A 17986-nucleotide genomic window follows, 5' to 3' on the forward strand; every position below is an offset into this window, starting at 1 on the left:
AAGAATATTTCCAATAGTGCCTAAGAAATAGGGTCTAAGAAAGTGCCATCCTGAATAGACGTAAATGACCGATCCACTGCCATGCTAAACAGCACGCTTCTGAATCTGAATATAAACAATAGCTTAACCACATATTCAGTTACACTTGTTACTCACAGATCTTTCAATATGTTTTCTATGTGTAATCTTCTTAAATGATAACTTTAGGCACAAAATTCATTTTGATATGTTATAGACCGATAAAAGACACCGCAATCACTTTAAGTTGTATTTCTATAACACGTTTAGTTTAGCGAAATATCCCTTTAAACAAGTTAGTTTCATCAATTAAAGTGAACGGACTATTTCGTATAAGACACAGACAGGGTCAGTTCCACAGATGCAACACAAAACACAATGAGAAAACCATAAGACTTGTATGGGCTTAAATGGCGTGCTTTCATCGTGGTACACAGTTTTAAAGGACAATTGGTGTCTAATGGCATTCAAGGGCGCTCTGTGTTTATATGAAGTTAACACAAATATCGTGATTGAGTTATTAGAATTTATTATGCACGTTTCGAGAAGGTTTGCATTTAGATCTTCATAACATTTAGACTTCGGTGTATAGTGCTGGAACTCTTCTAATATGTCCACGTGCTGCACTGCCCTTACTACACGGCGGCATTCACTTCAGCCGGAGTTTCTTGGATTAACATTTCAGTGACTAACATATTACTGTATGAAGTTTAAGAAAACGACATGTTACCCACCTGCTCAAGCGCATTTATGTTAACTCATGAAAGGGTCCCCCCCCACACCCACAAAGAGAGAGAGAGGTGGGTGGAGAGATGGACTGAAAGTAAGTCACTTGTTGTGCGGCTAACTTAACGGATTACTTAACCGACGGATATGTTATGTCCTTCCTTTATTACACCTTTGCATACGTGACAGCAATAATTTATCTGATTTTGTGATAAACTCAAAAACAATGAAAAGATCGATAACATATGCGGAACTTACTTGTTAAAAATAACTATTTAGCGATCACATCTGTTTATACATATGCAGTCAGATATCGATTCGTTACTCTTATTTGAAGGTCCCAACATAAAAACACTTCCATTGATCCGTGAATACGATTTTTTTTTTGTCGCGTTAACTCCATCCCGCAAAATCGTTAAAAAAAGTTGATTTCTACTTTTTAGTGGAATCGATCCTAAAGTTGAAGTAATTTTTTTTTTTGCTCTTGCACAACTGTCGCACAATCGCCTTTCCCTGGTAGGGGGTTTAAATCAGCAGGAAGAACGTAGGAGTGTAATTAATAAGGACGTGACGTAAAACGTTAAATGAAAGAATACGGTCGCTAGAGAATTACATTATGGATTCAAATTACCCATAATCCAATTCAAGGTCAAATACTCTCCCTCTGTTGGTGAAGATCCACAAGTGACTTGAGAGGGTGGTAAAGCCATTGCTAAACCAAGTTTGAATACTATACAGTTTATGTTTGCATGAGCCATTGATCATATAGCAACCTGCATGAATCAAGTACAAAATATATCATGAATGTTTAACTTCAGTCCCCTTTGTCTGAATGGATATGCGATTCTCAGTCAAATACTCTCCCTCTCGAAAAGCGACCCGTGGGCCAAATTCGACCGGCGACAATTTTCATATCGGCCCCGTCAACAAAAACAAAAATGTTCTACAATCTTGCAATGATCGGGTATGCGGGTCCTTCAGGCCTTTCTGGACCTCTAAAGCACATCGAACGTCACTCTGTGTTGCTCACCATGTTTAGGAAGTGTTGAAGGACTTGTTTGTCCGGTTTCGAAGGACTAGGGCTCGGCTGCATGTGCAAAAAAACCCGACTAAGTCTCGGTTCTGAAGGATTCGGACAGTCAGGACTCCAGGACTCGAATCGAGGCAAAAGTCAGGCAAATTAAGCCTACCATATTTATTTTGACTGATCCCAAATTATACATACTAGTTCAAATCGTCACACTGCTGTATTCCGCTCCGTCATCTGAATATCGCAAGTAACATAATTTATCTTAAGTTTCATTAAGAAAATTACGCAGATTTTCGCGTAAAGTTGTTGCATCTTTGGCTTTTATCAATTACCGTTATCTTGTAACAATATCGATATAATAATTTAGAATTGACACGTCAGCTTAACAGTGGTCCCGTAAGATATATTTCCTTCCATTGTATGCACTTTACAATAACACTTTCTTTTGTTTCACTTCAAGACCGGTCTCTAATACCCTAGTGCTTTGCCATCGGCCGATCATGCCTATACTCCAATGTCCTACTAGTACCCCCTTCCATCCCAATGCCGCACCGTCAACAGGGACTGGTAACAGGTCCCCTTGTTAGAGAGTTTTGGTATGGTTGAGCCAGAACTAGCATCCCGCTTGTGCTTTAGTTTGTGTAAGTCGAATATAAAAATGAAGAAGAAGATTGTTAACTACAGTAGCGATTCAAATTTTGTGAGTATATCGCAAAAAAAAACAAACAAACAAATAACGAAGTCACAGCCATTGTGACTATTTCTGTGGTTGACTGGAAATTCATATCTTTTTATTCTTTTTTTTTTAATAAGCAAATGGTTTCTTAGACCAAGTGCGGATTGCATATCAATTTTCTCCTTTATTAAAAAAGGAAAGAAAGAACAAAGCATTTAATTTCCCTCGGTGGGGTTGGGGTGGTTGGGGTGGGGTGGGGTGGGGTTGGGGTGGGTGGGGTTGGGTGGGTGGGGTGGGGTTGGGTGGGATGGGGTGTCTGTATCCAGAGCGGTTAGCCGAAATGAGTGATACGATAAAAGGAATAAAGATTCATAAAACTTGTAGATGCCAAAGAAGTCGATAGAATGCATACTGGAAACGGAGATCCATGAAACCAGGATCATGGATCGGGGGGGGGGGGGGGGACATCAAACACAAATAAAAAAAATCATACTAAGAAAAGGCTTACTAGTTTAAGGTCACAGTATTGGTCAATTGTGAATAGTTTGACAGAACAGAATTGCGCAAGCGTCGTTTAGCACCGATCTGTTATTTGTCAGCTAGAAATCGTTATGCCAAAGGTCAATCTAAGTGTTTGTTGAAATAGTCATGTTTCATCTGCGAATTGTCACAATTGCTTCGTGTTAAGGAGAGAAACGTTTAGAAACAACGAGAGCACCATGAATTACTTATTGGGGCTTTTGCTGGCGTCCTTTGTTAGCCAATCTATTGGTATGTACCTTATCTTTGTCATTCTTGATTAATTATGAATATGTTATTTATTTAATTATGTTGACAGATATTTTAAACAAAAGCGTGTTTGATAGTGTGTAATGTATCAAAGGAAACCCATTTTTCAGTAGGATAATTTTTCAACAGTTGCAAAAATCTTGCTTTTGTCTTTCCAAGTTGTTTTGTCTGCTCAGTTTATCTTTTCATAATAAATTTCCAATTATTTTAAACCGTCTTGTCTTGTCTTCTTATTATAATCTCGTCTGAAACAAAAAAATCGTACATGTAATTAACGTGTTTTTTACTCTACTTTGAAACGATCAGCATATGCATTCAATACATTCCATTGGAGAAAACGTATTGAATATTTTGCCGTATCATTTGCATTAACAATTAAAAGATGGGAGAAAAACATTCCTAACAAAGTCCATTTTACCTAACAGCTGATTTCAAGTTATTGTTTTCATATTTTAATTCAATTGTCAAAGTATCAGAAGTTGTGTTTAACCATTCTCCTGCAAAAGATATAACTATCATATTTAATGTACAACACCTCAAAATGTATCTTACTGATTTTGTTTTTATAGTTTCCATTAATATTGCCAAACTTTTTGCTTGTAGTATGAACTGCTGTAGTATATTTCTACTTTCGTGTTGTATGTTGAGCAACCTTTAGCAAGGTGCTAAAGTATAGATCAGAAAGCATGCATGTTTAGATCTTTTGTTTTCCGCTTCCCGGTGAATCGTCATAATAAAGAAAATGCCACATAGTTTGTAGGTATTTTCATTTTCAAAAAAATCTATATGTCGTCGTTTAATGATCTAAATATATGGCTGCATGCAACGTTTCGAAAACTCTACTTAATATGGAATAACAAAACATGTATGTCTTTGATGGGATGTTTTCACTTGGTCTAAGTACACATGTTAGGTCATTAACAAGGAAAGCCAAGAAATGAATACCGTTGGAGGTATCACACGAATATCAGGCCAGTAGCAAGGCCGCGGCACAGGTCAAAATGGGCCCCACCATTCCAATGCAGACTAATGCTCCTCCCCAATTTGACACCACTTAATACAAAAAAAACAAGACACACGCACAACGCACACGAATATCGAGTCCCGCCATAATATAATACACTATACAGAATTGTCCGAGACAAAAATCAAACTCAAATATAGATGCTACAAAGATGGCATTGTTGGCACCTGGATTCGACATTAGCATAGGCAGTATCATTTATAGGGATACTCCGGTAGTGGCAGACAATTTGCCACTTATAAAGAAATTAATATATGTTGACAGGCAAAAACCCTCGTTTTCCGTATTTCAAAGCTTCGTGAAAATGCAACATTTGGTAGAAAATATTATTTCCCCTTGTGATTAAGTGAGTCAAATAAAACGAAGCTCAATTAGTAATGATGACATCATTCACTTTGTTGTTGCCAGATACATTTACCCAAAAAAAAAAACACTAAATTTGACAAATTCATTAATTCGCAAAAGGCAATTACGAAGTTGTTGTTGAACCTTCATAGCCTATACAGAAACGTTGGATCATTTTTGTAGCAATCAACTTCAGCCAACTGTCTGTGTCACTTTACCCACTTTTCTCAGATAATCTCATGAGACTATGTAGACGTATCAGCTTCATAAATCTATGCCATTCACATTGAAAAATCTGTATATACATATCATATTATGACAATATTCCCGCAGTCCCAGAATGTAAAAGCAAAAGTTCTCCGGGTGAGTTCTTCCCAAGTTTTAAATACAAACAGAAAGAAAAAAAAGAAGGAAAAAGACGAAATGACACTGACATGTGCAAAGTATTATAAAATCGATACAACACTGAGATTAATTGGGGATGTTTTAAACCTAATCCACATTTTCCATGTGAGTAGAGTTGGCACAGATTTTGACTACTCAATGCCGATTTCTGGATAAATTCATGACCACTGATTCCAGCCAATGACCTATTTATGTTTCCATTCTCTCGGTATTTTTCAACTGAAAAAAGTGGCATATGGAATGTGAAAGTAAATCACAATATCAGTTCACTTGTGAAGCCAACGTGATATGCTCTTCCCCTTATCACTTTGGACTCAGTTACTTGTTTTCCTCCTATTAATAGGTACACTTGATTGCCCAGGAGATTTGGTCTTCAAGAGGTGCGACTCATACGTATCGGAAAATGGGTTCAATAATGCGAAAACGTGCGCATATCCCAACGGCGATCCTAACCGGTTATACGACTGCAAAACCGAACCAGTTATTTGCATATGTCCAGAAGGAACTACCCTGTCGGAAGCGGACGGAACTGAATGTATAGAGCAGTGTGGTGAGTAGCCTATGATATTGTGGTCATATTGGTCTGTATATAGAGGACTGCATGCCAATCTTTCACTTTTTAAGAAGACTAATTTGATATGAGTACCCATAATCCACTAAACATCATGTGTGAAAGAGTTTATCGGTCAGTCTACGAAACATTATATGATACTGCACTATCATGACAGAAAGGTTTCTGCAAATTACCATCAATCTGACAGAAATATGTGATAAATTAATATGCAAGAAACCGCTTCATTATATCTACATACATATTTGTGTAAGGTATGTAACGTATTTAGAGAATGCTTAGCATCGGTGCAGGCAGAGCAGCCCGTGCATGATCTGTTCTTTCTTTGTGGTTTAACATACATGTATATATATATAAAGTTGGTTAGCATCATGTTTGATCTCTAGAGTAAGGCAAAATATGTCACCAAAAACAGAACTAGTATTGTTCGATACAGGTGATTAACGCCTACAGTGGAATTACGATCTTCCTTACCGGTTTCGAACCTCTGGACACACAATCAGCGTCCATAGCCTAGTGGTTAGGGTGTCCGCGTACAGAGCGGGAGGCCCGTGGTTCGAGTCCCGGTGGAGGCTGAAAGTTTTTTCACTGTTCTTGATTTTCCAACTCATTACGATTTTCATTTATATATATTCATTTGCCTTTGTCGTTTACCTCCATTGCATAAACATAAAGTCTGTTCAAAGTATCTCTTTCGAGATCCGGCTTTAGGAATCACAAATGATTTTCGAGTTGGTTAGCATCATGTTTGATCTCTAGAGTAAGGCAAAATATGTCACCAAAAACAGAACTAGTATTGTTCGATACAGGTGATTAACGCCTACAGTGGAATTACGATCTTCCTTACCGGTTTCGAACCTCTGGACATACAATCAGCGTCCATAGCCTAGTGGTTAGGGTGTCCGCGTACAGAGCGGGAGGCCCGTGGTTCGAATCCCGGTGGAGGCTGAAAGTTTTTTCACTGTTCTTGATTTTCCAACTCATTACGATTTTCATATATATATAAAGATATATATATATAAAAATATATATCTGCTATGGATAGAAAATTCGACATAAATACATGTTTTTCGTCTGTCAGCTATTTGCTTCCTTTGTAGAAGGAACACACATTTCATTACGATTGTTCTTAATTGCTACAATTTATAGACACAACACCCCCTGTACTGACTTGTCCAAATATAAGAGAGCCAGCCCCAGGAAATGATTTTCAGAAGGCGGTGGAGTTTGCCGATGCAGGCTGTACAGATGATTCCGGTTCTTACACATTTACCTGTAATCGCGAGACTGGTTCGATGTTTTCAATATGGGAAACGGAGTCCGTATCTTGCTCGTGTACTGATGGGTCAGATAATACGGCAGATTGTACTTTTACTGTCGAAGTTTTCGGTAAGGTTGTCAATGTTTTAAACGGTTTCATTATACATGATACCACATTTGAAAGAAACTTCTCACAATAAATGTTGCAAGTTAATCAGGAGTAGGCAATCCGGGTTCCCCACTTATTCGCAGCAAAGAGTGTAGTAGGTTGATGTCTATTTTCTATGTCTATTTTTTACCGTTGACGTAAAGTATGGGCAAAATTCATGTCTTAAGTATGCAAACTTGGCGCCAAAAAAAAACCCCAAAAAAGGGATTTGTTGTAAGTTGCTATTCGAAAGCACCGTACGGCGTACTTATCACTACATTCATAAGCTCCACTGAAGGTAGAATCAAAATAATTTGAAAAATGGCGCACACTTTATTATTTATGTACTTAATGAGGAAATGTTTCATGTTTTGTTACGTCCAGTGTGTTTCCGAAATGTCACTTAAGCTTGAAATAACAATAAAAATTGAAGAAAAGAGAATTTTATATTTTGAAATTGCGTTGGACTGGAATTCACAAGTTTAAAAGCTCAATTCTGCTAGTGTTATAGAGTCTATGGTACAACGACAAATGCTTCCACAATCGTTCCTTTACTGAGAATACCCTAGCAGAGCAAAAACCCTACCGTGTATAATTAAATTATATTATTAAATGAAGTTAGATGTTATCATAAGCATTCAAACATCCAACATCCAACAACAAGTGAATTATAACTATATGTGGAGTCAGTTTGATACAACAAATGGGTGTTAACATACTCGCGGACTCCGTTGTTTCTCATCATTCAGTTAGACTGTACGTCTTGTTAACTTTACACTCATTGTGCCCAAAACACCGTCATTCTAAAACTGATGATGGATGTGAAGATACTCCGCTATACACAACATGCCCCGCTCGTGACACTGGTAGCTCCACTTGTCATGCAGACATGATACTGGTAGCTCCACTTGTCATGCAGACATGATACTGGTAGCTCCACTTGTCATGCAGACATGATACTGGTAGCTCCACTTGTCATGCAGACATGGTACTGGTAGCTCCACTTGTCATACAGACATGATACTGGTAGCTCCACTTGTCATGCAGACATGATACTGGTAGCTCCACTTGCCATACAGACATGATACTGGTAGCTCCACTTGTCATGCAGACATGATACTGGTAGCTCCACTTGTCATGCAGACATGATACTGGTAGCTCCACTTGCCATACAGACATGATACTGGTAGCTCCCTTTGCCATACAGACATAACACTGGTAGCTTCACTTGTATAATAATAATAATAATGATAATTATAATAATAATAATAATAACAATAATCATAATAACAATCATAATAATAATAAATAATAACAATAATAATAACTATAATGATAATAATAGCAAGATTAGTATTAATAATAATATAAATAATAATAATTATATTAATAATAATATTATTAGTAATAATGATAATAATAATAAGAAGAATAATAGTAATAATAGTTATAATAATAATAATAAAATGATAATTATAATAATAAAAATAATAATAATAATATTCAAACTGAGACCATAGAACACTTGTTCTGGTCCTGTTATGTCACCTCTAGCCTTCATTTAGACTGTGAGCAAAGGTTTTTTGGGCGGCAGTTTATTTTTTCGAAAAGAGATTTAAACATTGAAGTACATTAAACTGTTTACATTATGATGTCCGTGTATGAATTATGTAACATACGTACTGTATTTCATGAATTATATCTGAATAAATGAGATGGCAAAAAATATATGATAATAATAATAGTAATAATAATAATAATAATAATAATAATATATATATATATATATATATATATATATATATATATATATATATATATATATATATATATATACTTTTTTTCATCCTACGTTTATTTCAACTATACATTAGTATACAAATATCGTATCCATTCAAAAATAGCAAAAGTTAAATAACAATGAAGTTGAGCAATACCATGCAGTATAATAACGACCAACGTGGCGGATAGAAAACAAATAAATATGATAAGAACAATAACAAGAAGTACTACAATTTATAGAAAAACTACAAGAATCCCAGACTTACTACGAAAATATTACAACGAATAGCAGCAAAATATAAGAATTGAGGATGCGGAATTTGCGAAAATATTAAATATTTGAGATATTTATTAATGAGGAGAAAGCATCCTTGAGTTCCTCGAAATTAATTTTATTCTTATTATTCTTTTTGTTTTTTTCCGAGATTCGGACCTTGACCAAAGCCTTTATCGTTCAAATGGTTGCATTCCAGATCCTTATTTTACTGATTTACAAAATCCCATAGTAGAGGTTGATAATTAATTGGCTTGTGAGGGTAGGCTTTGTCTAGATGAATACACCCAAGCCCTCGAAGCGTTGAAAAACGACAAGGCGCCAGGTAGCGATGGTCTTTCGGCCAATTTTTATAAAAAGTTCTGGGATTCAATCGGTGAATTAGTTCTAGAGTCTCTTAATCATGGCTTTGATAAATGTAGTTTTTCCACTGAGCAATCGAGGGGTATTATCACTCTTATCCTTAAACCTACGAAAGACCCCATGTCCCTGCAGAATTATCGCCCTTTTACTTTATTGAACACTGACTATAAGATCGGTGCTAAAGCTATTGCCACCAGGCTGAAAACTGTAATTCAATCTCTTATTGGCCCTCATCAAACTGGTTTTTTTCAAAAGACAGATTTATCGGTGAAAACATAAGATTTGTTTTAGATTTAATATATTACGCGGCAGAGCGAGATATTCCTGGCTTCATTTTCATGATAGATTTTGAAAAAGCTTTCGGTAAGCTTGAGTGGGATTTTATTAATGAGACACTATCCTTTTTCAATTTTGGTACCAGTTTTAAAAAGTGGGTGAATGTGTTTTACAAAAATACTACTGCTTGTGTATGTAACAACGGTTTTCCACTGGTTTTTTTCACTTGAGAGAGGAGTAAGGCAGGGATGCCCGCTAAGTCCTTATTTATTTATTCTTGCAGCGGAAGTTTGTGCATTAAAAATTCAAAATTACCACTACATAAGAGGGATCACAATTAATAATAAGGAAGTCAGGATCATGCAATACGCTGATGACACAACTCTCTTTCTCGATAATAGAAGAAACTCTTTAAAGGAGGCATTGAACATTCTTAATCAACTGAGACTTGCTTCCGGATTGACAATTAATTTAACCAAATCGAGTATTTTCCGCTTGCAGAGAAAAAGAGGACGAGTATTCGAGTTAACTTTTGAAACTGTATCAACAATGTGCTATGAAAATCGAATACAGTTCTGTAGTAACTATACTGACACAAATGTATTCGACATTTCATCATGTAAGCCTATACTTGAGAGGGATACAACTATACTAGATATCATAATTCGGTCCAAAAGCGGACCTTATATAGCCGTGAACTGATGTGTGCTCACACTTTACTGAGACTGTTTGTCCCTTTCAATTTCACACTCGTTTTATTCAAACACCGTAATCCACAATGAATTTAATCATAAACGATTTATGTACAGACGAGACTCCGCCCGTCGCAGAATGTCCCGACAGCATGACAAGGACAGCTCCAGATGAATCAAATAGTTTGTCTGTCGATTTTGACGAATCCCCACGATGTACTGATAACTCTGGTGCAGAAATTACTCCTCTATGTGATGCTGCTGACGGGTCTGTGTTCTCGATTGGTGAAAGAGAAGTTACATGCAGTTGCACTGATGCAGCCGACCTTGAGGACTCATGTAAATTCACGGTAACAGTTGTAGGTAGGTGTCCAGATCTACTCATTTCCTCAAGATAAAATAAGATGTAAACCAGAAGAGGACGAGAAATGGAAGGTTTTCGACTTATTTTTTATCAGCGCAGAATGTCATGTCTCAATGCTGACACTATATTATGTATGAATCGAAAGTTGAACTGAACCAAATGTACAGAGATTCATGATACTGAATTTGGAAAAGTATTGCAGAGAAAAAGAGGACGAGTATTCGAGTTAACTTTTGAAACTGTATCAACAATGTGCTATGAAAATCGAGTAGAGTTCTGTAGTAACTATACTGACACAAATGTATTCGACATTTCATCTTGTAAGCCTATACTTGAGAGGGATACAACTATACTAGATATCATAATTCGGTCAAAAAGCGGACCTTATATAGCCGTGAACTGATATGTGCTCACACTTTACTGAGACTGTTTGTCCCTTTCAATTTCACACTCGTTTTACTCAAACACCGTAATCCACAATGAATTTAATCATAAACGATTTATGTACAGACGAGACTCCGCCCGTCGCAGAATGTCCCGACAGCATGACAAGGACAGCTCCAGATGAATCAAATAGTTTGTCTGTCGATTTCGACGAATCCCCACGATGTACTGATAACTCTGGTGCAGAAATTACTCCTCTCTGTGATGCTGCTGACGGGTCTGTGTTCTCGATTGGTGAAAGAGAAGTTACATGCAGTTGCACTGATGCAGCCGACCTTGAGGACTCATGTAAATTCACGGTAACAGTTGTAGGTAGGTGTCCAGATCTACTCATTTCCTCAAGATAAAATAAGATGTAAACCAGAAGAGGACGAGAAATGGAAGGTTTTCGACTTATTTTTTATCAGCGCAGAATGTCATGTCTCAATGCTGACACTATATTATGTATGAATCGAAAGTTGAACTGAACCAAATGTACAGAGATTTATGATACTGAATTTGGAAAAGTATTGCAGAGAAAAAGAGGACGAGTATTCGAGTTAACTTTTGAAACTGTATCAACAATGTGCTATGAAAATTGAATACAGTTCTGTAGTAACTATACTGACACAAATGTATTCGACATTTCATCTTGTAAGCCTATACTTGAGAGGGATACAACTATACTAGATATCATAATTCGGTCCAAAAGCGGACCTTATATAGCCGTGAACTGATATGTGCTCACACTTTACTGAGACTGTTTGTCCCTTTCAATTTCACACTCGTTTTACTCAAACACCGTAATCCACAATGAATTTAATCATAAACGATTTATGTACAGACGAGACTCCGCCCGTCGCAGAATGTCCCGACAGCATGACAAGGACAGCTCCAGATGAATCAAATAGTTTGTCTGTCGATTTCGACGAATCCCCACGATGTACTGATAACTCTGGTGCAGAAATTACTCCTCTATGTGATGCTGCTGACGGGTCTGTGTTCTCGATTGGTGAAAGAGAAGTTACATGCAGTTGCACTGATGCAGCCGACCTTGAGGACTCATGTAAATTCACGGTAACAGTTGTAGGTAGGTGTCCAGATCTACTCATTTCCTCAAGATAAAATAAGATGTAAACCAGAAGAGGACGAGAAATGGAAGGTTTTCGACTTATTTTTTATCAGCGCAGAATGTCATGTCTCAATGCTGACACTATATTATGTATGAATCGAAAGTTGAACTGAACCAAATGTACAGAGATTTATGATACTGAATTTGGAAAAGTATTGCAGAGAAAAAGAGGACGAGTATTCGAGTTATCTTTTGAAACTGTATCAACAATGTGCTATGAAAATCGAGTAGAGTTCTGTAGTAACTATACTGACACAAATGTATTCGACATTTCATCTTGTAAGCCTATACTTGAGAGGGATACAACTATACTAGATATCATAATTCGGTCCAAAAGCGGACCTTATATAGCCGTGAACTGATATGCGCTCACACTTTACTGAGACTGTTTGTCCCTTTCAATTTCACACTCGTTTTACTCAAACACCGTAATCCACAATGAATTTAATCATAAACGATTTATGTACAGACGAGACTCCGCCCGTCGCAGAATGTCCCGACAGCATGACAAGGACAGCTCCAGATGAATCAAATAGTTTGTCTGTCGATTTCGACGAATCCCCACGATGTACTGATAACTCTGGTGCAGAAATTACTCCTCTATGTGATGCTGCTGACGGGTCTGTGTTCTCGATTGGTGAAAGAGAAGTTACATGCAGTTGCACTGATGCAGCCGACCTTGAGGACTCATGTAAATTCACGGTAACAGTTGTAGGTAGGTGTCCAGATCTACTCATTTCCTCAAGATAAAATAAGATGTAAACCAGAAGAGGACGAGAAATGGAAGGTTTTCGACTTATTTTTTATCAGCGCAGAATGTCATGTCTCAATGCTGACACTATATTATGTATGAATCGAAAGTTGAACTGAACCAAATGTACAGAGATTTATGATACTGAATTTGGAAAAGTATTGCAGAGAAAAAGAGGACGAGTATTCGAGTTAACTTTTGCAACTGTATCAACAATGTGCTATGAAAATCGAGTAGAGTTCTGTAGTAACTATACTGACACAAATGTATTCGACATTTCATCTTGTAAGCCTATACTTGAGAGGGATACAACTATACTAGATATCATAATTCGGTCCAAAAGCGGACCTTATATAGCCGTGAACTGATATGTGCTCACACTTTACTGAGACTGTTTGTCCCTTTCAATTTCACACTCGTTTTACTCAAACACCGTAATCCACAATGAATTTAATCATAAACGATTTATGTACAGACGAGACTCCGCCCGTCGCAGAATGTCCCGACAGCATGACAAGGACAGCTCCAGATGAATCAAATAGTTTGTCTGTCGATTTCGACGAATCCCCACGATGTACTGATAACTCTGGTGCAGAAATTACTCCTCTCTGTGATGCTGCTGACGGGTCTGTGTTCTCGATTGGTGAAAGAGAAGTTACATGCAGTTGCACTGATGCAGCCGACCTTGAGGACTCATGTAAATTCACGGTAACAGTTGTAGGTAGGTGTCCATTGATACTCATTTCGTTAAGATAAAATAAGATGTAAACCAGAAGAGGACGAGAAATGGAAGGTTTTCGACCTATTTTTTATCAGCGCAGAATGTCATGTCTCAATGCTGACACTATATTATGAATGAATCGATAGTTGAACTACACCAAATGTACAGAGGATTATGATACTGAATTTGGAAAAGTACTGCAGAGAAAAAGATGACGAATATTCGTGTTAACTTTTGTAACTGTATCAACAATGTGCTATGAAAATTGAATACAGTTCTGTAGTAACTATACTGACACAAATGTTTTTTTCCATCATTCATCTTGTAAGCCTATACTTGAGAGGGATACAACTATACAAGATATCATAATTCGGTCAAAAAGCGAACCTTACATAGCCGTGAACTGATATGTTCTCATCCTTCACTGAGACTGTTTGTCTCTTTCAATTTCACACTCGTTTTACTCAAACACCGCCGTAATCCACAATGAATTTAATCATAAACGATTTATGTACAGACGAGACTCCGCCCGTCGCAGAATGTCCCGACAGCATGACAAGGACAGCTCCAGATGAATCAAATAGTTTGTCTGTCGATTTCGACGAATCCCCACGATGTACTGATAACTCTGGTGCAGAAATTACTCCTCTCTGTGATGCTGCTGACGGGTCTGTGTTCTCGATTGGTGAAAGAGAAGTTACATGCAGTTGCACTGATGCAGCCGACCTTGAGGACTCATGTAAATTCACGGTAACAGTTGTAGGTAGGTGTCCAGATCTACTCATTTCCTCAAGATAAAATAAGATGTAAACCAGAAGAGGACGAGAAATGGAAGGTTTTCGACTTATTTTTTATCAGCGCAGAATGTCATGTCTCAATGCTGACACTATATTATGTATGAATCGAAAGTTGAACTGAACCAAATGTACAGAGATTTATGATACTGAATTTGGAAAAGTATTGCAGAGAAAAAGAGGACGAGTATTCGAGTTAACTTTTGAAACTGTATCAACAATGTGCTATGAAAATTGAATACAGTTCTGTAGTAACTATACTGACACAAATGTATTCGACATTTCATCTTGTAAGCCTATACTTGAGAGGGATACAACTATACTAGATATCATAATTCGGTCCAAAAGCGGACCTTATATAGCCGTGAACTGATATGTGCTCACACTTTACTGAGACTGTTTGTCCCTTTCAATTTCACACTCGTTTTACTCAAACACCGTAATCCACAATGAATTTAATCATAAACGATTTATGTACAGACGAGACTCCGCCCGTCGCAGAATGTCCCGACAGCATGACAAGGACAGCTCCAGATGAATCAAATAGTTTGTCTGTCGATTTCGACGAATCCCCACGATGTACTGATAACTCTGGTGCAGAAATTACTCCTCTCTGTGATGCTGCTGACGGGTCTGTGTTCTCGATTGGTGAAAGAGAAGTTACATGCAGTTGCACTGATGCAGCCGACCTTGAGGACTCATGTAAATTCACGGTAACAGTTACAGGTAGGTGTCCATTTATACTCATTTCGTTAAGATAAAATAAGATGTTAACCAGAAGAGGACGAGAAATGGAAGGTTTTCGACATATTTTTTATCAGCGCAGAATGTCATGTCTCAATGCTGACACTATATTATGAATGAATCGATAGTTGAACTACACCAAATGTACAGAGAATTATGATACTGAATTTGGAAAAGTACTGCAGAGAAAAAGATGACGAATATTCGTGTTAACTTTTGAAACTGTATCAACAATGTGCTATGAAAATTGAATACAGTTCTGTAGTAACTATACTGACACAAATGTATTCGACATTTCATCTTGTAAGCCTATACTTGAGAGGGATACAACTATACTAGATATCATAATTCGGTCCAAAAGCGGACCTTATATAGCCGTGATCTGATATGTGCTCACACTTTACTGAGACTGTTTGTCCCTTTCAATTTCACACTCGTTTTACTCAAACACCGTAATCCACAATGAATTTAATCATAAACGATTTATGTACAGACGAGACTCCGCCCGTCGCAGAATGCCCCGACAGCATGACCAGGACAGCTCCAGATGAATCAAATAGTTTGTCTGTCGATTTCGACGAATCCCCACGATGTACTGATAACTCTGGTGCAGAAATTACTCCTCTATGTGATGCTGCTGACGGATCTGTGTTCTCGATTGGTGAAAGAGAAGTTACATGCAGTTGCACTGATGCAGCCGACCTTGAGGACTCATGTAAATTCACGGTAACAGTTGTAGGTAGGTGTCCAGATCTACTCATTTCCTCAAGATAAAATAAGATGTAAACCAGAAGAGGACGAGAAATGGAAGGTTTTCGACTTATTTTTTATCAGCGCAGAATGTCATGTCTCAATGCTGACACTATATTATGTATGAATCAAAAGTTGAACTGAACCAAATGTACAGAGAATTATGATACTGAATTTGGAAAAGTATTGCAGAGAAAAAGAGGACGAGTATTCGAGTTAACTTTTGAAACTGTATCAACAATGTGCTATGAAAATCGAGTAGAGTTCTGTAGTAACTATACTGACACAAATGTATTCGACATTTCATCTTGTAAGCCTATACTTGAGAGGGATACAACTATACTAGATATCATAATTCGGTCAAAAAGCGGACCTTATATAGCCGTGAACTGATATGTGCTCACACTTTACTGAGACTGTTTGTCCCTTTCAATTTCACACTCGTTTTACTCAAACACCGTAATCCACAATGAATTTAATCATAAACGATTTATGTACAGACGAGACTCCGCCCGTCGCAGAATGTCCCGACAGCATGACAAGGACAGCTCCAGATGAATCAAATAGTTTGTCTGTCGATTTCGACGAATCCCCACGATGTACTGATAACTCTGGTGCAGAAATTACTCCTCTCTGTGATGCTGCTGACGGGTCTGTGTTCTCGATTGGTGAAAGAGAAGTTACATGCAGTTGCACTGATGCAGCCGACCTTGAGGACTCATGTAAATTCACGGTAACAGTTACAGGTAGGTGTCCATTTATACTCATTTCGTTAAGATAAAATAAGATGTAAACCAGAAGAGGACGAGAAATGGAAGGTTTTCGACCTATTTTTTATCAGCGCAGAATGTCATGTCTCAATGCTGACACTATATTATGAATGAATCGATAATTGAACTACACCAAATGTACAGAGAATTATGATACTGAATTTGGAAAAGTACTGCAGAGAAAAAGATGACGAATATTCGTGTTAACTTTTGAAACTGTATCAACAATGTGCTATGAAAATTGAATACAGTTCTGTAGTTACTATACTGACACAAATGTTTTCTTCCATCATTCATCTTGTAAGCCTATACTTGAGAGGGATACAACTGTACAAGATATCATAATTCGGTCAAAAAGCGAACCTTACATAGCCGTGAACTGATATGTTCTCATCCTTCACTGAGACTGTTTGTCTCTTTCAATTTCACACTCGTTTTACTCAAACACCGTAATCCACAATGAATTTAATCATAAACGATTTATGTACAGACGAGACTCCGCCCGTCGCAGAATGCCCCGACAGCATGACAAGGACAGCTCCAGATGTATCAGATAGTTTGTCTGTCGATTTCGACGAATCCCCACAATGTACTGATAACTCTGGTGCAGAAATTACTCCTCTATGTGATGTTGCTGACGGGTCTGTTTTCTCGATTGGTGAAAGAGAAGTTACCTGCAGTTGCACTGATGCAGCCGACCTTGAGGACTCATGTAAATTCACGGTAACAGTTGTAGGTAGGTGTCCAGATCTACTCATTTCCTCAAGATAAAATAAGATGTAAACCAGAAGAGGACGAGAAATGGAAGGTTTTCGACTTATTTTTTATCAGCGCAGAATGTCATGTCTCAATGCTGACACTATATTATGTATGAATCGAAAGTTGAACTGAACCAAATGTACAGAGATTTATGATACTGAATTTGGAAAAGTACTGCAGAGAAAAAGAGGACGAGTATTCGAGTTAACTTTTGACACTGTATCAACAATGTGCTATGAAAATCGAGTAGAGTTCTGTAGTAACTATACTGACACAAATGTATTCGACATTTCATCTTGTAAGCCTATACTTGAGAGGGATACAACTATACAAGATATCATAATTCGGTCAAAAAGCGGACCTTATATAGCCGTGATCTGATATGTTCTCACCCTTTAC

At 37.5% G+C, this 17986-nt stretch overlaps 1 protein-coding gene across 4 annotated transcripts in view; it reads left to right on the top strand.

Moving 5' to 3' along the window:
- The first annotated feature begins 3133 nt into the window (after positions 1-3133).
- Positions 3134-17986, top strand: part of LOC139966378 (hyalin-like) — a 28748-nt gene continuing 13895 nt past the window's right edge. Inside the window, exons 1-13 of one of the 4 annotated variants that reach the window (XM_071969310.1) lie at positions 3134-3221; positions 5357-5563; positions 6734-6973; positions 10497-10742; positions 11254-11499; positions 12011-12256; positions 12768-13013; positions 13525-13770; positions 14288-14533; positions 15045-15290; positions 15802-16047; positions 16559-16804; positions 17319-17564. In XM_071969310.1, the coding sequence (XP_071825411.1) occupies positions 3170-3221; positions 5357-5563; positions 6734-6973; positions 10497-10742; positions 11254-11499; positions 12011-12256; positions 12768-13013; positions 13525-13770; positions 14288-14533; positions 15045-15290; positions 15802-16047; positions 16559-16804; positions 17319-17564 (2959 nt within the window). In that variant the 5' untranslated portion in view covers positions 3134-3169. The remainder of the gene's footprint in view (positions 3222-5356; positions 5564-6733; positions 6974-10496; positions 10743-11253; positions 11500-12010; positions 12257-12767; positions 13014-13524; positions 13771-14287; positions 14534-15044; positions 15291-15801; positions 16048-16558; positions 16805-17318; positions 17565-17986) is intronic. The other 3 variants (XM_071969312.1, XM_071969311.1, XM_071969313.1) reach the window with 3 other exon arrangements.

The sequence above is a fragment of the Apostichopus japonicus genome, chromosome 4 (assembly GCF_037975245.1).
Source record: "Apostichopus japonicus isolate 1M-3 chromosome 4, ASM3797524v1, whole genome shotgun sequence".
Taxonomy (NCBI): Eukaryota; Metazoa; Echinodermata; class Holothuroidea; order Aspidochirotida; family Stichopodidae; genus Apostichopus; species Apostichopus japonicus.